Source organism: Echiichthys vipera (assembly GCF_963691815.1).
Source record: "Echiichthys vipera genome assembly, chromosome: 15".
NCBI classification, from domain to species: Eukaryota; Metazoa; Chordata; class Actinopteri; order Perciformes; family Trachinidae; genus Echiichthys; species Echiichthys vipera.
In genome coordinates, this window is record NC_139840.1 from 28,326,958 (window position 1) to 28,352,798 (window position 25,841).

The 25,841-nt window shown below is 39.5% G+C and overlaps 1 protein-coding gene across 3 annotated transcripts in view; it reads right to left on the reverse strand.

The window, feature by feature from the left end:
• Positions 1-25,841, reverse strand: part of LOC310957685 (WD repeat-containing protein 37) — a 58,407-nt gene that overhangs the window by 4,388 nt on the left and 28,178 nt on the right. For all 3 annotated transcript variants that reach the window (XM_083928371.1, XM_083928373.1, XM_083928372.1), the window contains 11 exons: positions 23,479-23,575; positions 12,243-12,338; positions 12,028-12,092; positions 6,087-6,222; positions 5,066-5,137; positions 3,868-3,912; positions 3,324-3,400; positions 3,002-3,239; positions 1,910-2,051; positions 1,526-1,660; positions 784-898 (listed from right to left, as the gene is read on the reverse strand). In XM_083928371.1, the coding sequence (XP_083784497.1) occupies positions 784-898; positions 1,526-1,660; positions 1,910-2,051; positions 3,002-3,239; positions 3,324-3,400; positions 3,868-3,912; positions 5,066-5,137; positions 6,087-6,222; positions 12,028-12,092; positions 12,243-12,338; positions 23,479-23,575 (1,218 nt within the window). The remainder of the gene's footprint in view (positions 1-783; positions 899-1,525; positions 1,661-1,909; positions 2,052-3,001; positions 3,240-3,323; positions 3,401-3,867; positions 3,913-5,065; positions 5,138-6,086; positions 6,223-12,027; positions 12,093-12,242; positions 12,339-23,478; positions 23,576-25,841) is intronic.

Genomic DNA, 25,841 nt, shown 5'->3' on the forward strand with positions numbered 1-25,841 from the left:
GTTAAACACTGAGGAAGAGGACATGTGAGGACAAAAAACAACGTCATCTGATGATAATATAGACTGAATTTCTGATTTTTACCATTTGATTCAAATACTTAAGCTTTTATATTTGTATGCATTTTATTTATTTCCTTTAGTGTTTCTTGGACATTTTATGTCTCTATTTTTGCCATATATAATATGCAACGAGGATCACCGGCTGGACTTTGGACCAAGGATGTTACAAATGCATTTCCAAGAGGAAGCCCCTTTTCCCTTATTGCAAACCATGAAATTTAAAAATGTATTCCTTTAGCACAAGTCGTGGCGTTCTCAGGATGGAAGAAAAGGAGAGACAAAGAGAGAAACGACGGACAGATGGACAGAGAGAGACAAAGACAGACAGAGGGACAATGATTGATGTCTTATAATCCTCTGAAGTAAACAGCACAATGTGATGAGAGAGGAAATCATCAACATTCAAATTAAGAGCTTTCATATGGAACTAAAGATAAAGAAGCACTCCACATTATGGCACATTCAGGTCATTTATGCACCCCACTAACACACAACACAGGCTGACTGCGCACAATACATTTACTGCCGTTGTGCATTGTACATGCCCTCATCCTTGATTACAGTGGTTCCCACAAAACTGATGGAAATGCTGGCTTGTTCGCTAGGTACGGTTCAAAGAATTCTGAACAGCACCGGTTCAAGAATCCGTTCCCTGTCAGTCAAAAAACACATCAGTGTCAGCTGGTGCTCGGTAGATAAAGCTATTTTTCCCCCACTGCTGACCTGTCTGTTGCTTCGTGGGAGTCGAGCCAGTCGTACCCCAGACATGTCGAACAGCCGCACCTGCCGATTGTCGTGAGGAAGAGCAATGATTTTCTGGTTCACCGACACGCTGATCCTGGACACAACAGCAGGACGATGTATGTAAGAGGTCAGATTTCAACTGCAACACATTCCACCAAATGTATTTTGTTGTTAATTGCTTCATGGTCCAACAACTATATTCCTTTTTACAGTTAATCATTCAGTCTAATTAGTGTTTTCTAAATACTCATCACAGAGCCCATGATGACGTCTTCAAATTGATTATTTTGTCAAACCAACAGTTCAGAACTCAGGCAAATAATGAACAAATGATGTGACGAATAACTTCTCCACATATGTTTGCCTAGTGATTTATTTCTGTGGATCAACTGATTGTACCAGCACCATATTAAACCTAAATAATGTTATAAATAATGCAAAAAAAACCCCAGAATAAATGTAAAACAACATGACGCGACATATGAGAAATATTCTCGGTTGTTTTCGGAGTGCAGTTATCATGTACCCCAATTAAAGTAGACATGTAAATCAAATGACAAAAGATCCTGTATTATGATTATGAGCTTTGTAAAAGATATAAAAGCATAAACAATGCAGGTCTATTAAGCTTCCTCTGTGTGTCCACCACTGAATGAACACAAAACTGGAGATATATCACTGCACTATTAGACATCTATTGGGTTGTTTACAGCTCTCAGACCTGTTGACAGCGGAGTCGGTGCGAATGGTTGCTATGGGTGACCTCATGTTCTTCAGGTCCCACACTTTGACGGTTCGATCGTCGCTCCCAGACACCACATTGTCGCCAACCGTGAAGACAGCAGACGTCACTGTGCTGCAAAGGACAAGAAGAACAAGAAAGGTCAAAGAAGTACAGCGGCAACCTGGACTGTAACAACTTCATTATTACCATGTTTTATGCTAACCACATTTGTTTAAAGTACTCTGATTCTAGAATACTAAAACACTAATTGGCAGTACTTTTTATCTAATACTTAACTAGCTGGATATTGATATTGGTTTTTATACAAAACAGAATTACTTGGCGTGTGTGTGTGTGTGTGTGTGTGTGTGTCAGACTGACTCAGTGTGTCCCTGGAACACGTTGACAGAGTGAATGGACGGGTCTCTGAAGTCCCACAGTCTGAAGGTGGTGTCTCTAGATGAGGTGACCACCAGACGCTGGGTGGGGTGTGTGCAGCAGTGGGTCAGCTCCTGGTCATGGCCTGAGCAAAGATAGACATACATAACATAGATAAACAGGGGAGCTGTAGCTCAGAGATAGAGCAGGTCGTCCTCCATTCGAGAGATCACCGGCTCGATCCCCGGCTCCTCCAGTCGAAGTGTCCTTGGGCAGGACACTGAACCACAAATTGCTTCCCGTGCTGCACATGGGTGTGTGAATGTGGAGTGAATGGTTCGATTAGATTCAGTGGTTCTCAAACTTTGTACATGACGTACCACCTCAGTAAATATCAGACACTCTCAATTAGCACCACTTATACAGTAGCGTAGGCCGACATTTTCAACTACAGACAGGAAGGTTTATTCCTCATCAGAAGATTATTTATTGTTGATACTGTCAGTGTTTTTAAACCACTGCTTACTATCTTGCCATCACACTTAAGCTTGTAACTCATGACTACGTAGCAGGGTGATAGAATAGAATAGAACAGAAATACTTTATTGATCCCAAGCTGGGAAATTGCCGTTTTTTTATCACCTGGGCCTGAGTCACAAACTTAAAAGTTTATTAATTTAGCAATTAATGTTTTCTTTTTTTATTTTGGAGATTCCTTCAAGTACCACCATAGAGAGCTTGAGTACCACCAGTGGTACCACAGTTTGAGAACCAGTGGATTAGATGGTATGTAGATGTCCAATGCCATCAGTGTGAATGTCAGTGTGAATGGGTGAATGTGACAAGTGCCTTGAGTAGTCAGAAGACTACAAAGGTGCTATATAAGTACAAGTCCATCCATTTACCAAGTCCATTAAAATGAAGTGATCATGAATCAGGCATTAGAGCCAGAACATGTCAATAAATCAGCTTTAGAGATATTGGTAAGCATATATATTTTCCATTTGGCCTGTCTAAACATACTGTGCTGTCCAAAGTCCACAGTTAGAATAAACACATATTGAGAACACAATCAGTGTAATCTCTTTATCCTACCTGTGAGTGAGTGGACCAGCTCTGAGGTCTCCACGTCGTACAGGTTGGCGGCTCGGTCCCAGGAGGCTGTCACAACCTGCTTGCCCCCCACCAACCAATCAGCGGCAATCACCACACCTTGATGGCTGCGCAGAGTCGTGGTCGCCACGCGGACAGAGGGACAGTCGTTTGGACCCTCAGCCTCGCCATCTGCCTCATCTTTATCTGAAAAGTCCACGTCATCGTCGCAGGGTGTTTGCTGGAATTAAGTTTCAGAAACAGCAAAGGCAATCAGTTGCTCGGTAAAACACAAAAATAGGTTTCTAGTGCTGGGGATGCTTACACTGATATCAGCGACAGGCTGTGGAGTCGGCAGCTGCACCATGTATCTCCAGATGTGAGCTGTCTGGTCTCCAGAGGCTGAGGAAAGCGGAGACAGAATCAAGGTCAAGACAACCCTTACTGAAAATATCACGGTAAAAAACAATACCTGAACAGATTTTCAGGATAGTGTGTAAAGACACTCCATTTGTGTCCATGGTTCTACTTTGTGGTTAAAAATTGTAATAAAATGTTTAAAAATATCCATATATATATAAAAAAAAATATATATATATATATATATGTATATGGAAATAATTAGAAGGTCCATAAATACATTACCTATGGTTACAGGGCTGACTGCTGTGTTAGTCTATTACTGTAGGTGGACAAAAGTGATGTCTGAAATGTTTTTGTAGATGTAGTTCATTTTAAAACACAAGCTACAAGAGGTTTACCAGCTTTCCAGCTCTTATTTGGTCATGTGCGGGTTGATTATTCCATTTGTGCTTTTGTAAATACACACCACCAAGAATTTTAAGGATATTTTAGTGTTGGATCATTACCTGTTAGAGCCATCTGTTCAGTGGGGTGGAACTTGATGGAGTTGACTGCGGACACAGAGACATAGATATCATAACAGACACTGTTGATATAGAACTTTAACAAACCTTCAGTTTTCTGATCAGCATCCAATTAGTAATCAATTAGCCTTCTTGAATGAGTTAAACAGGAATTAACATAAATTTCCCCAAGTACTTGATTTATTCTATACTATTATTTTTTTTATTGTTCAGAATTTTATTTTTTATAGTAGAGAATCTCTGGAAAATCCTTGGCAACAAAGTAATGTCTAAGAAACCCACTACAGTTAGGGAACTGTGGAAGAGACTGAGTCAGAATGGACTAGTGATGTCCTGTGGGTGCAGATGTGCTGAAGTCATTCAAAGCTGTGGCTTCTACACTTCTTGTTCATTTTTTAATCCTATAGAAGAAAACATTGTTGAAATCTTCTCTTCTGACACAATGGTCACTATGCTCTAATTTTGTTCACTGTTTTCTTTCACAAAATAAAGGTTTTTGTTGAAGTGCCTTGGTTATTCACAAAAACATGCTAGTACAGCAGTGGCAGTGTTTCCCCTACCATTATATTAGGGGGGCGCTGCGCCTCCCCAACAGCACCCCCCGCCCCCTTGAACGTCAAGTAAATTTTATGTAATTTTATTTTCTGAACAGCTTCAGATCCCTGCAGGAGTCATTTAAGGATCCCTTTCCTATAGAACAGCTCTATACCTTGTCCTTTTAGTAAACAAATTAAACAGCCTTATGTTATTTATCTTATTTACACGATGGCATGTAAACTCTGTCTCTACATGGTCACGTGTTTCCAATTCTCAAACCCAGACAGTGTTGGAGATTCACTTGTTAAAAGATCGTTTGTCAAATTGTTTGGGAAGATGCTCAACTCCTAACGGTAAAAACGAAACTGAAACTTAGCAGAAATCCTTTATTATTTTGCTGGAGAAGATGATTCACTACTACAAAAAAAACAACTAAAACAGAAATAAAAATTGAAAAACTGAAATTCTTTCTTTATTTTGTTGTGCCTGGAACCATTAAGTGATTTTTGATTTAACTTTGCTCCCTTTCTGTTGGAAAACATTATTTGGACCTTTTGGACATTTTTCTGTCTGTGAGCACAGTACTATTGCATTCAATGAGACCTACTTTATGTTGAAACTGTACTTTAGCTTGTAATTCTACCTGATCCTTGATGGCCCAAATATTTGAGGAGACATTTTCCAGTCTCAATACTCCATAGCATTGCAGAGTGATCTGTTGAGACAGCAGAGACACAAAGAAAGAAACATTCAATTCAGAGTCAAATTTGTCTACATTCAACAGTTATTTTACAGAACATACTGTTTGTGAGCTTCTGGAGTTAAATTTAGCATGAAATTAATAGTTTTCTCAGCGTGGATGATGGATCCATAGCCGAAAAATAAGAAGATATTTAGATTTTAAAAAACGGACAAAAAGGCCCTGACATTTCCAACAACGACTGTGTGAAAACCGGGAACAGTGACATTGAATTTAAGAAGGAAAACTAGTTTAATAAACCAGGCAGCACAGAAGATCTCTACAATCAGCACAGTCTGATGGTTTTGTGTCACCAATTCAGTATCTGACCCGATGTCCCCCTCTTGTTCTTGAGTTATGAAACATTATGATGTCACAGTAAAGTTGACCTTTGACCTTTCGGATATAACATGTCAGCACCCCATCATTTTGTCCTGTTAGATGTGTGTGAAATGCTATCAGAATTAACGTAGGGATTCTTGAGTTATCAAAAATTTAGTTAGCGATATTGACCCATCACAGACACATCGGAATTCCTGGATATAAAAATGAATTTCTACGGAACACATTAATGCAAAAAATGAGGCTTGGGGTGATTTCATTCCAGTTCAAAAATTCACTTTACCGGCCGCCATATCAGTAATCTATGACATTTTCCTTCTAAAATCATTTTCAAAAATCCAACAACGGTCAGGCCCTTGAGAACACTATATCTAATCAGTTCATTGTTGAGTCCAAGTTGAAGATATCGCATTCACCAGAAAGGGACAGACAACCTAAACACAAAATGCCCTGCCCTGTACTGAGACATAAAAACACAAATCATCCTTCAACACAGGGGTGCAGAGAGTAGACTAATGAGATGTGTTAGAGACAGGGAAAACAAGATTAAGAATAATTGAAATATTGAAAATAAGTGAAATACCTGCAGATGCAGTACCGAGCACCACAGGTTGTGTCCTGGTGACGCTCAGGTCCCAGATGCCGTCTCTGTGGCCGACATACTCCTTGACCAGCTGGCACACCGCTCTGGAAGTGGTCGCTTTGAAACTGGACACAATCTGACACCGACATCAAACCCACATTAACACAGAAGGAAATCACAGTACTGAACCTCACAGGATTCCTACACACATCACTTCTTATAACAACATCTTCTGCATATTTTTGTTGGGTGGCTTTTAAGACTGATTTGTTGGCGATTCATGTGACATGTTTCAACATTCCGAAACTTATTATTAATATCAAATAGACAGCCTTTTTTTGTAAAAATGAGGAATGTAAATTGGCCTTTTGGGGGGTTACGACCAAACACTGAGTCATCATTAGAGATGATTATGGCCTCTTTTAAAAAATAATCACCTTTTTTCTAACATTATAGGGCCTGGAAATGATCCAATTCTAATCTTCCAGACTTTTGCAGAGCTGTGTAGGAACCCTGTTCTGATAGAGGTAGGAAGCAGGTCAGCAGAACTGAAGAGCTGCTTAGCAGGGTCCTTGTATTATACCAGGGCTAAGAAGCTTTGGTTGGCAGCTTTGGTTCATATCAGCCCTGGGTTCAAGAGATTTTACCAAAAATATTTTTTTTCTGGATTTTGTTTAGCACATGCTAGGTGGGGTCGCCACCAATCTGATTCTTCAAGTGCTTTAAAACAAACACCATGAATGGACAGACAACCCAGATCTGGTATTAACACAAATGCAGACACATTAAGAATCAGTACTGTATACTGCATTTATCAGAACAGGATTACTATAAATGCAAAACAGCAAAAAAATAAATAAAGATCTAGAAGGGGAAGAAGAGGGGGCAAGAAATACTGTGTTAAGGTGAGACAAATAATTGATCAGTAGTTATTATCAGTTGAATGAGAGTGTGGTCAAAGTGTTTACATTAAAGATGGGGATGATACAGACTGGACTCTCGGTACGTTTTGGAAACAGACCACTAAATAAGTTCCAACTGAAAGGAAGCAGGAGAGCATAAAGAACGACATCATTCAAGTGAGAAAACAATCTTAGGCTACATACAAAACAGAGTAGATCCGTTACATGTTTTTCTGTGAAAAATATATTAAATCAACAAATGATAGTAAAAATGGAAGAGATAAATCGATTCTGAAGATATGATGGTAATGATACCACCATGATACTAAGCATGGTGAGAAATTGTAACATAATTTTGCGAAGTTAAGGCTTGTCAGATCAGAATGCAAATGCAGTGTGACTATGATAATGAAAGCTGGCTATGGATTAATAGTAATTTGTGTAGAATTAGAGAATGAGAATGATTCTGAATCGAGAACAAATGTAACACTGATGCAACATGCTACATTCTTAAAAAAAGAAGCAACAGGGACTGGAAGGTTTAAGGAAACGCAAAGCATCGCAGAAGATAAATGAATTGGCTAAGCGAGCGGTGAAATCTAACGCAGCCCTGCTGGGTGCGTTAGATTTCACCGCTCGCTTAGCCAATTTAGCTCGTTAATGCTCTACAGTTTGAAGCTTCAGTGTGCAGTCTGCCATAGTCACATCAAGACCTTGTCTAACAACTTTACTGTCAGTAAATCAGCTAACGGGATGGATTTTCAAATCAGTGTTTGTGAAAGTAACCTTAGTAAAAGAAACAATAGCACTTGTTCTCCACACCACAGAAGTTCAGCTTAACCGTTATATTGGCTGATATTAGCTTATCGCAGATATAGACCAAAGTAAAGTCAACACCATTGTCAATTCTGCCACATGTACCGAACAAATAGAGCAAGGGTGGCCAATCAGTCAGAGCCTAAGAGCCACATTTTTTTACTGTGTTACCGCAAAGAGCCACATCATACACATGAGAACACATGAACATCGCCTCATCCCTTCCTCACACACACACAGACCTCTGCTTAGCCAGATTTATTGTAAATGTCACACAGCAACATGATAATGACAGAAATTGACTCCTACAGACCACGGGCCAGTCATTTTCAACAATGAACATTGTGTGCACTGTCTCACACACACAAACTCTCAGTTCAACCAAGTCCACAAACAAAAATATAATGATTAAAATATCTTTATTCTCTTACTATGCATGTTGCTTAATGGGACTCCTGGCATTCTAAAGTAATTCTATCATTAAAGTAATTCTATTCTATTCCTTGCCTTGAACAATCCTCTTCGAATCTTGCTTGTATTCAATTGTTGCCACTCTAAGCAATTTTATCACATGGGTGTCATGAATATACCAACACGGCATTCTTCCCAGGATCCTGTGGCCCCTCCTGGTTTACGCCGTCCCAATCTCTACAGTTGAGTGCTTGGAGAGGAAGGGCAGCAGCCACCTTCGGAGATGGCTAAGACTACCAAAGAGCCTTAGTAGCATTGCCCTCTATGGGCGCAGCAACAAACTGCAGCTGCCCTTTAAATCCTTGGAGGAGGAGTTCAAGGTGTCGAGAGCTAGAGAGGTGGTGCAGTATAGGGACTCAAGTGACCCAATGGTGGCCCAAGCAGGGATCCAAGTTATGACTGGAAGAAAGTGGAGGGCGGTGGACGCTGTCCAAGAGGCAGAGGCAAGGGTGCAACACAACCTTGTGGGAATGGTCACTCGAGGACGTGCAGGGCTGGGATCTTTTCCATCCCCACAGCTGAACACCAGTGGGAGAGCAAGAAGACAGCAGGTTCAAGAGGAGGTGAGAGCTTCAGTGGAGGAGACAAGAACCACTAAGGCTGTTGGGATGAAACAACAGGGGGCTTGGACAAGGTGGGAGAATGCCGCTGAGAGGAAGGTGACCTGGGCTGAGATCTGGAGAGCTGAGCCTCTGCGCATTAAATTCCTTATCTAAATAGTCTATGATGTGCTCCCAAGCCAATCTAACCTGCATACATGGGGCCTAGCAGAGTCACCAGCTTGCCCAATGTGTTTGAAGCGAGGAACCCTTGAACACATCCTCAGCTGCTGCACTGTGGCACTTGGACAAGGACGGTACCACTGGAGGCACGACCAGGTCCTTAAGGCCATCACTGAAGCCATCAGCACTGAACTAGAGTGGGCTAAGCAGTTCCGTCCCTCCAGGGAAATGATTGCCTTTGTCAGAGGTGGGGAGTGAGTGACCCCAGCTAGAAGATCTCCTGCAGGCATCCTGACTTCCGCAAGGGACTGGCAACTGCTCGTGGATCTTGAGCAGCAGCTGAAGTTCCCCAGCCACATCACTGCCACCACCCTACGGCCAGACTTGGTTTTGATGTCCGAGTCCACAAAGCAAAGGTTTTGCTGCTGGAGCTGACAGTCACGTTGGAAGACCGCCTGGAAGACGCCTTTGAGAGGAAGCTTTCTTTTTTTTTTTTAAACTTATTTTTTATCAAAGTTTTCTTTCAACAATTACAGTGTCAAGTTTTACACACTCGATAAAGCAATAAATCACATATCAGTCATTACTGTCCAGTAGTATTGGTGATGTCCTCCTGCTGTGTTCTATAATCTGTCCATTTTTCCTGAAATTGTGTCTCTTGAAGTCGTAGTTTATGTGTAATTTTTCCCATTACATATATTTCTTCCACAGTGCTCACCCACTGCTCCTCGGTCGGTGGTTCTGTTTTATACCATAACCTTGTAATGGCTCTTTTACTAGTAGATAGCAGAACTTTAACAAGATACTCTTCTTCTTTTCTTATTATGTCTTGTGTTAGCCATCCCGCCATATTTTATCCCAATATCCTATTATCCCTTGGCAAGACCAAAAATTATGGATATGGGCAACATTCATGTCTCCACATAGTCTCTAGCATGGTTGATGGTTACCTGTAGTTTCCTTCCTAATGTTTGGGGTTATAAAAAACCTGACCGTATTTTTCCAATAGAATTCTCTCCAACTCCTGGAGCTAGTGGCCGTGCACTGCATTTTACAAATAACAAACCATTCCTCCTCAGTAATTTGTTCCTTCTCTTTGATATAAAAAGAGGAGGTCTTTCTGTAAGACAACAAACCTTTGTATAGGGTTGAGATTACTTTACATTTTTTCCCTTCATAGGCTTTCAAAAACACATTAATAACTTCATTGTCAGTGTCAGTTTTTATCTCCTTCTCATAATAATCCCTTATCTGTCAGCTCATCTAAACCAAATTTATCCCTTAGCTTTTCAAAACTCTGCAGCTTCCCCTGCTCAACCATGGTGCAAAACGCTGTAATGCCTTTTTTTGTCCATTGTTTAAACCCTTTATCAATCATACCAGGTACAAACCTTGAGTCAGACGCAAACCAACTCAGAATCTTTACCTCTTTCTCCCATTTATATCTTTCAACAACCTTGTTCCATATTTCAACTGTAGTCTTGGTTATTGTATCCAATTGGTTACCTAACTTGTGCAATAGTCCTTTGTGGGCTATTAAGTTTTGTATTTCGATGTCCTTTTGCCCTAATTCTATACTTTTCCATCTTGCGACAAACTCATAATTACACCAATATATCAGAGGTCTTATTTGTGCGGCGTAAAATTATTCCCTAAGGCTTGGTAAAGCCAGGCCTCCTTTGCCCTTTGGAAGCTGCAGAGTTGTGTATCTGATCCTGGGTTTCTTTCCTCCCCATATAAATCTCGATATCCACCTATCCCGTTCAATGAATTGTTTTTGTGGGATCATCACTGGCAGTGGTTGAAACAGATATAGAAGCCTTGGTAAGATATTTATCTAACCTATCTCTATCCTTGAGTTAAAATCAAAATTGGTCATTGACTATCTCTCCAAGTCCCTCCTAATTATATATATATATATATATATATATATATATATATATATATATATATATAATATAGCAAGTGCTTAAGACTTGCAAAATCATCCCACTGTGTTTTCGGCACTTACTGTATATCCATCAAATGAGCCATGGAGACAGTTTTTTTCGTGTATCAACTATTAACGGAGAAATCCAGGAAAGTCGCTAACAGCCGGACAAGGCTAACACCGATTAGCTCGGGGCAGTATGGTGAAGGCATTAAAACAACTTTTTTAAGCACTAACACTGCTCAAAATAACACCAAACCTCTGCAGTAGCATACTAAGAGTCTCTACACATAAAACGTAGTTTAACTACTAACATAGTTATAGTGAACACGCTAAAAGGGTAAAAAAAAAAAATCATAAAAGCAAAATCTGATATGGCAGACCACACACTCTGCCTCGATTGAGCACTGATCTAAAGTAGCTGACAAATAAGTATTTTATATATATATATATATATCAAGGTACAAAAAGCATCTTGAAGTAAAAACTGCTTCATGTTAAAGGTGTCTCCATAGTGTACCATTATGTGAATGCCAACAAGAAGCTCAATGAAAACAAAGGAGGTGCAACTGAAAAAGCCTGTTAGTGAGATAATAAACTTGTGTTTTATCTCACACCAGAAACTGATAGGAAAGCTCAAACTCCTACATTTGAATGACCAAGTCTCTTGGGGAGGGAGTGTCCAACCCCTGGCTGGGCTGTTCATGCATATTGGCACACAAGGGGGAGAAAGCAACAAGTTACCCATGAGTCTCCACCCCACAACTCCCAGCTGGTTATGCTGAAGTTGCGGGATCCACCTACCCTGGCATGGCAAGAGTTTGAACGTGGCTACAAGCAAAAAGGTGGAAAATAAGACAGCAGTTCTTCTCTTTAACATTCAACAGTCATGTGATGGTTCACTGAGGAAAACAATGGCGCCAGTTGACCAATTAGAACTTTTCACAGTTTGTATTCTACCATCACCTGATACAAGCCAATAGACAGTATTCAAATCAATTTACTCACTCACACCTATGAGAGCAGACTTCAACCTATAATATGTACAACAATAACTTATACATTTCTGAATAATTATAGAAATATAAAACAGAATGAACCTTGCTTGTGGAAGCCTTGTAGGTCGTCTTTAGTTTTTGTGACAGCTGGCTCGTGCTATGACTCGCTGGGGATTGTCAAAATAAGACAGGAATAAATTAATAAAAGATTTAAAAAAAAAACATTTCACTCTATGCATGCCATATAAAATACTTATTAAACTGGAAATGCAAATGCACATAAACTTGAGGTGAAGGGGGAGTGAAAAGTGTCTCACCTTTTGTTTTCAGTGCTCCTTTGGCCAAATCTGCTCCTTCCAAAGTCTGTCCTTCTGCAGCCAAACGATCGTTAAGCGTTTCGATTTCTCTGCGTACTGAGAGTCAAACAGGTCACGTGTTAAAAGACTGACAGCAATAAGACCAACTGCCCTCTGCACTGCAACATAGCACAGGTTTCCCTGCCAGCAACACTGCTATGTTTAGACAAGGTTACTTGCTATAGAAGAGTAGAAGCTTTCTGGATCTTTGACACCTTTACTTGAAAGTACAGCTGAAGGTTGATAGGAAAGGGGCAGGGGGGTCGGCATGCAGAAAATGGCTGCAGGTCAGAGTCGAACCCCGGCAAGGACTTAGCCCCAAAGCTTTATATGGGCCTGCTCTACCAAGTCATGGTTTCCAACAGCACTTTAAAGCTTAGGCGGTTGCCTTATCAACAGAGGCCTGCTGCCTTAACTTCTCCACACTTATTCATGCATGGAACAAACTGTAAAATATGAAAAACAGCGTGCACCAGCAGACTACTAATGTGTTTAACAAAGAGCGATTTCCGTCATTTTTAAGTGTTCAGCATCATGTAAACAAACAGAGCTCTAAAATATATTTCAGTCCGTTTATGATACAAACCTGAACTCAGGAGGACGGTCAAAGGTTGTACTAAAGTTGATGTTAATTTCAATGTTAAATCCAAAATAAATTGTTAAATTTTAGATAGCGTTTAAATGTGGTTTTGTTAACAATGGAGAGATTTTGCCTTGATTAATTTTTGTAATCGAATTACTCGAGTAATTGTTTCAGCCCTACTGACCACCTTTGCACGTTTTACACTTCTTTAGTTAAATTGCACAATTTCTTGTTGTTTCAGTTTCTCTTTAGCACTTTATTTATTTATATTTGTATTGCTCTTGATCCAGATGATATTTTGAAAAAGATTATCATTAATTTATTAAAATATTTTACTATTATGTAAACAGAAAACCACAACCCACCACCTTAACTAACACATTTTCTGCCGGAAACCTTGCAAGGGAGCTACTGGGCACACCAAGTCTGCCATTGAGGCAAGAATAAGATACTTGTTCTGCGAGCAGACATCATGGGAGATTCTGAAATGATCCTGCTTAAAAACCTGTGTGACTTTTTACATAATAATGAGTTATTACTTCCAGTCAGGATTTGAGCTAATTATAGCAATAGTAAAAATTACTAATGACCTTTTAATTGCTTCAACTTGTCTCTCTACTTGTTTTATTCGATCTTAGTGCGGCCTTCGACACTATTTACCATCGCATCCTGCTACAGAGACTGGAGCATCTGATTGGCATTAAAGGAACCGCATTAAGCTGGTTTAAGTCGTATTCATCAGATCGCAGTTTGTACATGTTAATGACAAATCCTCCATGCACACTAAAATCAGTCATGGAGTCCCACAGGGTTCTGTCCTTGGACCGATTCTATTCTCCTTATATATGCTTCCCTTAGGAAATATCATAAGGAAGCACTCCATACATTTTCATTGTTATGCTGATGATACACAATTGTATTTGTCGATCAAACCAGATGAAACCGATTAGCTAAACTTCAAATGTGCATTAAGGAAATAAAAAGTTGGATGACAGATGTAATTTTCTGGTGTTAAACTCAGATAAAACTGAAGTTATTGTACTTGGCCCTGAAGGCCTCGTAACCTCAATATCTAAAGATATTGTTATTCTGGATGATGTTGTGTTGTCCTCCAGCACACCAGTAAGGAATCTGGGTGTAATTTCTGATGAGGATATGTCCTTCAATTCTCTCATAAATCTAACCACAAGGAATGCATAATTCTACCTGCGTAATATTGCGAAAATTAGGAATGTTGTGTCCTCAGAAAGATGCAGAAAAACTAGTCCATGCATGTGTTACTTCTAGGCTCGACTATTGCAACCTTTTTATTATCAGGCTGCTCCAATAAGTCTGATAGAGTCTCCAGTTGGTCCAAAATGCTGAAGCTTGTGTACTGACTCAAACAAATTGAAGAAAACATATTATTAGCTTCTTTGCACTGGCTACCTGTAATCTAGAATAGAATTTTTAATCCTTCTCCTTACCTACAAAGCTCTTACTGGTCAGGCTCCGTCGAATTTTAAAGAGCTCATAGTACCGCATTACCTGACTAGATCGCTGCGCTCTGAGAATGCAGGGCTACTTGTCGTTCCTAGAGTCTCCAAAAGTAGAATGAACCAAGCTCCTCTCCTGTGGAACCAACTCCCAAGTGTTGTTCGGGAGGCAGACACCGTCCCCATATTTAAAAGTTAAGTTAACGGACTTCCGGGGTCACGGAGCGAGATGGCAGCGTAGAGTAGAGCTCCTGAGTCGATTAAAGAAAAACTACCCCCTCAACTATGAAAGAATAGAGAATTCAATTTTAACACTAACACGAAATGAGTGGGGGACGAAAACAGAGAAGTATACGGAAAAAAATGACATCCAAAGACCAAGAAGACGATTTTGAAGACGAGTTAGCCGACGACGGAAACAGCGACCCTAAACAACAACTCGGCTCGGTGCTAGACGGCCTCGCGAGTTTAACGAAGGAAATACGAAACCTCAGGAGGGAAATGAAAGAGGAACTCTCAAAATTCAAAGAAGAATTTAAAGAGGAGATGAGGAGAGAGTTCGCTGGCTTCACAGAGGAAACAAACCGCAAAATGGCAGAAAACATCGCGGAAATACAACAGCAGCGAAAAGATATCAGTGAGACACAGGAGCGTATTTCAGAGCTGGAGGAGTGGAACACGGACGCTAAAGAGGCCATTATTACGCTACTAAAACAACAAACAAAACTACAAGAAAAGTTGACCGAGGTTGAAGGACACGGAAGACGATGCAACCTAAGAATTTATAATGTAGCCGAACAGGATAATGAATCAGTGCCAGAGCTAGTGGACGGGCTCCTCCGCCGGGAGCTCGGGATACCGGAGGGAACTGAACTACACATACAGCGGGCACACAGAAGCCTGGGGAAGAAACCACCACCGGGAACAACCCCGAGGTCCATAGTGGTCAACTTCTTGAAATACGAGACCAAGGAAAACATCCTGACCAGAGCCTGGAAAGAGAAAATACAAATCGATGGGAGACAGATATTTTTTGACCACGACTACCCCACAGAGGTGATGAAAAAACGTAAATCCTACTCGGAGATTAAAAAGACTCTAAAAAACAAAAAGATCCGCTTCCAAACTCCGCTGAGCAGGATTAGGATCCACTGGCCGGAGGGTCCCAAGATCTACAACAGCGCGGAAGAAGCAGCGAAGGACATGAGGAACAGAGGGCTGGAGGTGCTGGAGGGCCGCGGCAGCGACCCCCCGCTGGAGGAACGCATCCTGAGGTCCTCAACATGGCAGCGCGCTGGAAGGAACCCGGGGATAAATGGGGGAGACACCGCCACGGAGGAACGCCGAGAAGCTGGGAGCCGAGCGAGGGAAAGGCTACAAGTATTTAGGAAATAAACAACGGATAATAATTTAAAAAAAAAAAAAAGAGAGAAACAGAAGACCGATGAATGCAAACTCAGTTGAATTTGTTCGGGAGGGGGAGAGAACCCACAGGAAACCCAGGACAATAAAATGTCTCCTATTTTTGAGTTAAGGCCTCCACAGCAGCTGGTGAGTAAATAGATCCACTATAACGGAACAGATAACCAGTTTACTTTGATATTACACTAAGGGCTATAGCGGGACCACTTGAGTTACAGTTAACTTTTGTGTTATGATTCTGACTGGGACCTCTATCTTTATTTTGCATTTTACTACACTCAATTCAATAGGAAGGGTTACATTGAAACAGACTCTAAATGGGAAGTTTCACCAACCCCCCCCCTCTACCAGAAATACAAGACTTCTCTAATGTAACAAAAGAATCGACAAGAAGACCCATTGAATTGTTGGACTCATCTAGTAAGATAGGAAGAACCTTTCCAGGTAGACTCCAACTCACTAGGGGGGGCCCTTTGGACACCAAAGGCTATCCCTCACTCCCACCAACAGGGAGACAGGGCCTATGGGGAATATGGTCCTTTTTTGTTTGGAAGTTCAGCTCCAGGTTCTGTGTTTGTTCTTATTATGTTCGTAAGGAAATGAGGGTTAATAATATTGCAGTGGAAGGATCACGTATCACAGCAAGAGACAAAAACTATGCAACACAATGACATTAAGGTGGTGTCACTAAATATTAATGGCCTGAACAATAAAAGAAAAAGAGGTAAAGCTTTAACTAAGTTTAGAAAAGAAAAGATGCAGATTATTTTCCTACAGGAGACACACCTGACACGAGAGGAGCACGAAAAGTTTAAAAAATTAGGATACAGAAATTCATTTGCCAGCTCCTTTGGCCAAAATCATAAGAGAGGTGTGGCAATACTGATTGTTAACACGATAAAGTTTGAATTGATCAAGGAAGTTGTTGATAAGGAGGGAAGGTATATCATAATTAAAGGGAAATTAGAAAACCAACTGGTGACACTATTCAGCGTGTACGCCCCTCCGGAAAGCGGGAAAGCTTTCTTTCAGAAAATATTTGACCTCATAAATTTGGAAACGGAAGGGACATTGATATGCGGCGGGGACTTCAACGTGGTGTTAAACTACAGGCTGGACACAACAAGTCTAAAGAGAAATAAAAAACAAGTTAATAGATTTATGAAGGCGATGTTGCCAGAAATGAACATGTTAGATGTATGGAGAGAACTCCACCCAGTTGAACGGGATTATACTCACTACTCGGCCCCCCACGCAATGTACTCTAGAATTGATTATTTTCTAATGAACAAAGGAGATATATATAAAGTGAAAGAATGCAGGATTGGAGTAACTGATATATCAGACCACAGTGCAGTGTACCTAGAAATCAACCTGAATAGCAAGAGGAGAAATACAGTATGGAGACTTAACGAAGGTATACTGAACAACAAGGGATTAGTTGAAGAATTAAAAGGGGAAATAATTAGATATAGGGAGGAAAACGATAATGGGGAAGTAGATCCAACAATCTTGTGGGATGCCCTTAAAGCTGTAATAAGAGGGAGGCTGATTTCACACACAGCTTATGCCAAAAAAACCAGACTGGAAACGTACCAGAAACAAATTGAAGAACTAAGTGAATTGGAACGCCATCACAAGCAGACAAAAGACTCGAAAACACTTAATCGGATAAAAGAAGTAAGGAAAAAAATAGACGACATCCTGTTGGAAGAGGTGGAAAGGAAAGCTAGGTATACAAAACAAACTTACTATGAGGGAGGTTCTAAAGCCACAAAAAATACTGCGAGACAGATAAGGAAACAACAAACACTAAACCATATATATAAAATAAGAGATCCTAAGACCAATAAAAACCTATATGAACCAGAAGAATTAGAACAAATATTTGTGGATTACTATAGTACATTATATGCACAGCCAACCTCAGTGGGTGAAGAAGACTTGGGAAAGTTCTTAGATCAGTTAGATCTGCCAACAATAGGTACAAAGCAGAATGAGATGTTGACCTCCAAAATAACAGCAGAAGAGATTGAAAAGGCAATTAGTCGGGCAAAATCAGGGAAATCACCAGGAGCTGATGGACTGGGTGCCTCCTTTTATAAAACATTTAAAGGGGAATTAACCCCACTATTATGCAACTCATTTAACTATAGTCTCGAAAAAGGCAAACTCCCTCCCTCATGGAAAGAAGCTATTATCACTGTTATCCCAAAGGAAGGTAAAGATAAAGAATATTGCTGTAATTACAGACCAATATCATTACTAAATATAGATTATAAACTCTACACCTCCATCATAGCCAAGAGATTAGAGACATTTATGCAGGATTTGATTGATGAGGATCAGACTGGCTTCATTAAAGAGAGGCAAACACAAGATAATATAAGAAGGACTCTACATGTCATTGAGAAGGTACAAAAGGAGGGAGATAGTGTAATTTTGGTAAGTATAGATGCGGAAAAGGCGTTTGACAGTGTGAATTGGGCATTTTTATATAAGGTCTTGGAAAAATTTGGATTTAATGAGGACTCTGTAAACTGCATTAAGTCAATATATCAGGAACCAATGGCAAGGATCAGAATAAATGGTAGTCTGACGAAGCGATTCATACTGGAAAGGGGAACGAGGCAGGGCTGTTGCCTCTCTCCAAGTCTCTTTGCGCTGTTTGTCGAACCATTAGCTCAGATGATAAGGCAGGAGGGAGAAATTAAAGGGGTGACAATAGGACAGGAAGAGCACAAGATAGGGCTTTTTGCCGATGATATATTAATTTTCTTAAAACAACCCAATGAAAGTTTCCCAAAAACTATGGAACTATTAGAGAACTATGGAATCTACTCAGGATACAAAATTAACGTCACAAAAACACAAATTCTGTCAATAAACTATTCTCCATCCCAAGAGTTAAAGGACACATATAAGCTCAAGTGGAATGGCAAGTCAATAAAGTACCTAGGGGTAAATATCACAAAAGGACTGGACAAACTGTACGATGCGAACTACACAAAAATAAGTCAAGAAATTAGGAGAGACTTGGAGAGATGGTCAATGACCAACTTTGAGTTCGGCTCAAGGATAGAGATAGTTAAGATGAATATCCTACCAAGGCTTCTGTATCTGTTTCAGTCACTACCAGTGATTATCCCACAAAAACAGTTTATTGAATGGGATAGGTGGATATCGAGATTTATATGGAGATTTATCTGCAGCTGCCAAAGGGCAAAGGAGGCCTGGCCTTACCCAGCCTTAGGGAATATTACTACGCCGCACAAATAAGACCTCTGATACACTGGTGTAATGACGAGTTTGTCGCAAGATGGAAAAGTATAGAATTAGGACAAATGGACATCGAAACACGACACTTAATAGCCCACAAGGGATTATTGCACAAGTTAGGTAACCAATTAGATACTATAACCAAGACTACAATAGAAATATGGAACAAGGTTGTTGAAAGATATAAATGGGAAAAAGAGGTAAAGATTCTGAGTTGGTTTGCGTCTGACCCAAGGTTTGTACCTGGTGTGATTGATAAAGGGTTTAAACAATGGGGAAAAAAAGGCATCACAGCATTCTGCACCATGGTTGAGCGGGGGAAGCTGCAGAGCTTTGAAAAGCTAAGGGATAAATTTGGTTTAGATGAGCATGATACATTTCGATACCGACAGATAAAGGACTATTATGAGAAGGAGATAAAAACTGACACCGACAATGAAGTTATTAATGTTTTTTTGAAAGCCTATGAAGGGAAAAAGTGTAAAGTAATCTCAACTTTATACAAAGGTTTGCTGTCTTACAGAAAGACCTCATCTCTTTATATCAAAGAAAAATGGGAAAAAGAGTTGAAGGAACGAATTACAGAAGAGGAATGGTTTGTTATCTGTAAAACACAGTGCTCGTCCACTAGCTCCAGGAGCTGGAGAGAATTCAACTGGAAAAATACGGTCAGGTTTTTTATAACCCCAAACATTAGGAAGGAAACTACAGGTAACCATCAACCATGCTGGAGACTATGTGGAGACATGAATGTCGCCCATACGCATATTTTTTGGTCCTGCCAAGGGATAATAGGATATTGGGATAAAATATGGCGGGGTCTAAGAAAAATAATAGGATACGAGATACCGAAGTCATGTAAGATACTCTATTTGGGAAATCTAACACAAGACATAATACAAAAAGAAGATGAGTATCTTGTTAAAGTTCTACTATCTGCTAGTAAAAAAGCCATTACAAGGTTATGGTATAAAACGGAACCACCGACTGAGGAGCAGTGGGTGAGCACTGTGGAAGAAATATATGTAATGGAAAAAATTACACATAAACTACGACTTCAAGAGACACGATTTCAGGATAAATGGGAAAAATGGACGGATTACAGAACACAGGACACCACCAATACCACTGGACAATAATGACACAGATACGTGATTTGCCGCCTTATGGAGCTGTGTGAAACCTGACATTGTTACTGATGAAAAGAAACTCAATTAACAAGCCTTTAAAAAAATAAAAATAAAAACACGCACGAAGAGGACACCACCACCACCACCATTGGACATGAAGACCACTGATACGAATGTGATTGTTTGGAGAAGTATGTGAACCCTGACACTGTAATTATTGTTTGTAAATTTCAATAAAAAATAAGTTTAAAAAAAAAAAAAAAAGTTAAGTTAACTTGCTGCTAAAGTTAACTTAAAACTTTCCTCTTTGATAAAGCTGATGTTGTTACTGGCATTCAATTTCTCTTAGAGCCTGCATGTACAGGGCCTAAGCTGATGTTGTTATGCTTAATTATGCTGCTATAGGCCTAGTCTGCCGGGGGATAATACTTTTCCTGATGCTCTGAGCTGCTCTCCTCTCTGTCTGTATCATTCATGTCTCATCAATGCATGTTACTAATTCAACTTCTTCCCCGGAGTTGTGTGTGCTTTGTCGTCTCAAAGGTCTCTGCTGATCGTAGTAGTGTCTGTTGCCGTGGTCCTGCATGACGCTTCCTGCTGCTATTATCACTATTACTAATATATACTTCCATTAGGCTTATAAATTTACCACCATACTTATTATCATTGTCATATTCTGTCGCCTTGGCTGTGCTTGTTTCTACTATTCTACTATATTAACTGCCATTACTATTAGATTATTATAGTTACTGTTACTTTTGTGGTTGCTTGCATCTCTGGAAGTGTGTCTCTGTCTGTCAGTCTGTCTGTCTTTGTCTCTCTCTGTCAGTCTTTTCTTTTTTTCTCTCTGCTTTTCTTCCTCCCCAACCGGTCAAGACAGATGTCCATCCTCCATATAGCTGGGTCTATCCAAAGTTCCTGCCTGTTCTAGGGAAGGTTTTCGTTACCACCGTACTCAATGGGGGAATTGTTGGGTCTATGTAAATCATAAATAAGTCATAGAGTGTGGTCTATACCTACTCTGTAAAACGTCTTGAGATAACTTTGTTATGATTTGGCGCTATAAATAAAATGTAATTGAATTGAATTGAATTAAAAAGTCCTGAAATGCCCTCTTCAAGACTCAGCAGTGACATCAAAGATGCATCAGTTTGTAATGAAATGAATGGTTTTGTGAAAAGCAATGTTGTTTACTGTAAATGTCTAAATTATGCCAGTTACTGTAGTTTTTCAATAGCAAGAAGAAACCATCCACTTATTGCTTCTGTATGCAATGCAATTGTTAGTTTATAAGTACTGTAAGTAACATAGGAAAACCCGCTAAAAATAGCCTTTAAAAGACTCCTTTCCCATTGCTAGTGTGTCACATTCGACTTCACAAAAGTGCTGGAAAACAGGGTTAGTAAACAGTAGAAAGCAGCATAAAGGCCAGTTACAATGTTACAGTGATTACTTGTTTTCTATATCTGTTACTTATACAGTCTCTCTTTCAAACTCGGTACCGACTAATTTAGAAGGATGTTTGCGCGCTGCTTGGGCGGACACAAACAAAATTTGTGGTTCAAGTTATAGATGAAGTCAACGTCCGTCATAGCATCACACTGGACGACAACACTGCAGAGATTTTTCAGCCTTTTAAGAGTCTACGTCTGAAGTGTCATCGCATTTTGGCTTTCATAAGAGTGTTGAAGAGTGTCACCGTGTCTGCAGAACATGCAGAAAGAAAATCACTGCGAAAGGCTGTGGTATTATTTAAATGTTAAAGCAAACACAATGTGCATAGTGCTGCTAATTTTATTTGTGGTTTTTAATATAAAACTTACATAAAATAATACTGATAATTGTATTGATTTTGGTCAATAATCGTGATATGAAAATTTTCATACAGTTCATCTCTAATACCTTCACTGCAGATCGGAGCTGGAGCTGAAAGCTTTATATGGGAACTCAAGGGGATTACTTATCATACATTAGTTGTGCCCATCCCAACCATGCAGAGTAATTTGTCCTGCTAATGAATATAGATTGTAACCCTTCCCACTAAAGACAAATGCCAGAATTTAGTGGTTTTATTGTCTATTGGGAAATGGGCTTAAGAGACATGGTCTACTTTTATTATCATTTTTTAAAATCACAATTATATATTCCAATTTTTCCTGAAGACTAACCTCAAATATCAAATTTGGAAGAATGTGTATGTGCTATTAAGGACTGGATGTCATCAAACTTCCTGCTCCTTAATGCAGATGAAACCGAGTTGCTGATCATTGGTGCACCCAACAAGAGCTGCTTGTTTAGAAACATGTCCCTTAAACTTGAAACTGTATTATTTCTCATAGCCCCTCCATCAAAAACATTGGTGTCACTTTTGATTCCTCCCTTGCATTCAACTTACATATCAAGGAGATTACCAGAATGACCTTTTTTCCTCTTTGCAACATTTCAAAAATCCGTTCTGTCTAACTCTGCCTGATGCTGAAACCCTTGTTCACGCCTTTGTCTCACCCAGACACCATTATTGTAACGTCCTGTTTTCTGGCCTACCTAAGTCTAGTGTAAGAAGCCTCTAACTTGTTCAAAATGCGCTGCTAGAATCCTCACCAAAACCAAAACATTTGGTAAATGGACTTGTACTTATATAGCGCCTTTCTAGTCTTCTGACTACTCAAGGCACTTTCACACTACTTGTCACATTCACTCTGATGGCAGTGGACATCTACATACCTTCGAATCTAACCATTCACACGACATTTACACACCCATGTGCAGCACGGGGAACAATTTGGGGTTCAGTGTCTTGCCCAAGTACACTTCGCCATGTGGACTTATTGATTTATTTTTGTAATGGTTTTATGCCTGTTAATTGTCTTAATTTGTTTGTATGCATTGAATAAACTGCTTTTAATTGTTTTTATAGCACTTTTTCTGGCTTGATAGTGGTTGCCCGCTTCAATCCATCAATGTGCGTTTGTTAAGTCCATTGTGGCATTTATTCCTTCTTGTTCAAATATTCTATTAGAGGATGTAGCAAAATTGATTTTTGAAGACCCTGATCATGTAGACTCAATGTTATACAAATATATGTTGTGTTTAACCCCCAAACTACATGAAGAAATGTTGTTGAAAAAAATAGGTTCTCTTCAACAGTCACAGCCAATTTGCCCTTCAGCAAGGCACTCAACGGGAGTTTTTTCTTGTCTTGCTGTACACATAAATGCAGGAGACTCTGGTTTCCAGCTGTACTGGGTATACTTGTTGGCTTTTTATAGAGTTAAAAGTTAAAAGCAAAGCAATACTTTCTGACTTACATTCCAGGTTTTCGATGTAGAGGTTTTCAAACTCCCTCTCAATCTGACTGAACAGGTCCAGCAGATTGCTCCTCAGAGACAGGGGCAGTTTGGAGTCCTGCAGGGAGACAAAAGGATGACATGAAAAAACCTGGAAACATCAGTTTATCACTAAGGTAGGTGCTTGAGGTGTGTGAGCAGTAGTTGTAGTGGTTATGTACAGCTGCAACTAATAGCTATATATATCAAATATATTCTATTAGTAACATTTGTGACATTTGAAAAGGTATAACCAGTGAATTTTGGTTATTTGTAAAGTAGGATGAGGCTGAAATTTATGGAAGCTTTTATTGGACAAAATTGTAAATCCAGTATGAGTATGAGTATGATTCACACGTATTTGACTATCCACAAATGTATTTGTTCATTTGCAAATATATATAACTTTGAAAATACGTAATCATATTTATGCATTTAGGGACCAATTTCTATATGAAACCTGGTTTGCATATTTGTGGATCGCCTCCTGAGAGTTTGTGAGCAACGTAACATTCGTGGCTTCTTTTTTATATATTTGGATAATTTTGTCCAACTTTTACCATCGCTGATCTGTAGAATAAACCTCACAAATGTGAGGTACAATACTTTGTAGCTTTGTATTCTTGTTTTTTAAAGTTTGATAAACAAAAATAAATACTGATTTGCAAATATGTAGAACTCAGGCTGTAAATGTGTATTTGAATTTCACATAAAAATAATAGATAGATAGATAGATAGATAGTTATCATAGATGTCACAAAAAAGACATGTCAACTAATTTTTGCGCATTCACGGATCCATTTCTACATGTGAAACTGGGTTTGCATATTCGTGCATATCTTCCTGTCAGTTTGTGAGTCACGAGTATTTGTGACATAATATTGTCCAATTCCTGCTGCAGGGATCTGTAGAAATTATATCTGTAATTAGACAGCTTCACCAGCGGGTGGCGATCCTGTGGAATGAAGTCAGTTCATTCATTCAATGGAAGACCAATGGTGTATTTCAAAATAAAAGTATGCCTATGTAACGTGTTGCAGGCTAGCGAGGTTATTACAGTTAAATAAAACTAACAAAACTAAACAGGATATGAAAAAAAAAGTTTTTTAGCTGAAAATAAAATAAAAACAAATGGAAAAATACAGAACTATAGGCACTGATGTAGAATTTTAGTCAAAGCTGACATTTCCCCTCTCTGGCAGATACAGTGTTAAGACAGCGCTGCTACTTTTGACAGGAGGCAAGTAGCTACTGTAACCTGACTGTAACGCTCTTTTTTTTAAAATTAAGTCACTAAATTGACAAGACTGAATAGTTTGTTACTTCAATTTAAGTTATTCATTATTTATTAAGTTTACAACCGCAAAGTCCCTTTATAAACTCAAACATATCTCACTGTAAACTAATCTACAATACAATAAAAAAAGATCATATTCCTGACATCAAATTACAGACTGTCTTCTGCTGCTGCTGTCAATCAGGTTGATCCACATCATGATTATTGACTTGAATATCAATTAGATTTACGCCTTTGTGGGTAAAAAGCCAATATATCTTCAAATGTGGAAAATTCTCATGAACAGCTCAGCTCTTCATCCGTCCTCCAACAGTATCTGCACATTGCAAATTAATATTCAAGTCAATAATCGTGATGTGGAACAACTTGATTGATGTTATGTCATAGTTTCAGGCATACTCCAGAACACACCAGTGGTCTTAGTTTCAGTTTATGCGCCCACCTGGGACGATGAACAGTTTTTTACAAGGCTATTTGACAAAATCCCAAACGCTGATAGTCATCACATTATCATAAGTGGGGTCTTGTGCAGGATGTGATTCTCAACAGATCTTTTCCTACACAGGTTACACTATCCAAATCAGCACAGGGTAAAAACATTTGCAACACAGTTGGGAATTTCAGATCCTTGGAGGTTTAGAAATCCACATGGTAAAGCTTTCTCCCTTTTTTCCCATGTACACCACACATTCTTCCGAATTGTTTTCTTCTTACTCGATAACAACCTCCTCGACTGTGTGAATGCATGTGAATAGTCACTTCTGACCATGCTCCTACCACAGTTGACATTAGCTTTCCACAAGATAAAATTCCACGTTCCCCATGGAGGTTCAGCTCACACTTACTGTCGGATAGTAAGTTTAAATATTTTGTTGGGACTCAAATCCGCTCTTACATAGAGTTTAATGACGACCCCGGCGTCAGCAGTGGAACTCTGTGGGAAGCACTTAAAGCTACTATTAAGGGAAAAGTGATATCCTATATTTTTTCAAATGAGAAGGGCTGAACGGGGTAAGCTAGTGGAAATTGCGGAGGAATTGTTATAACT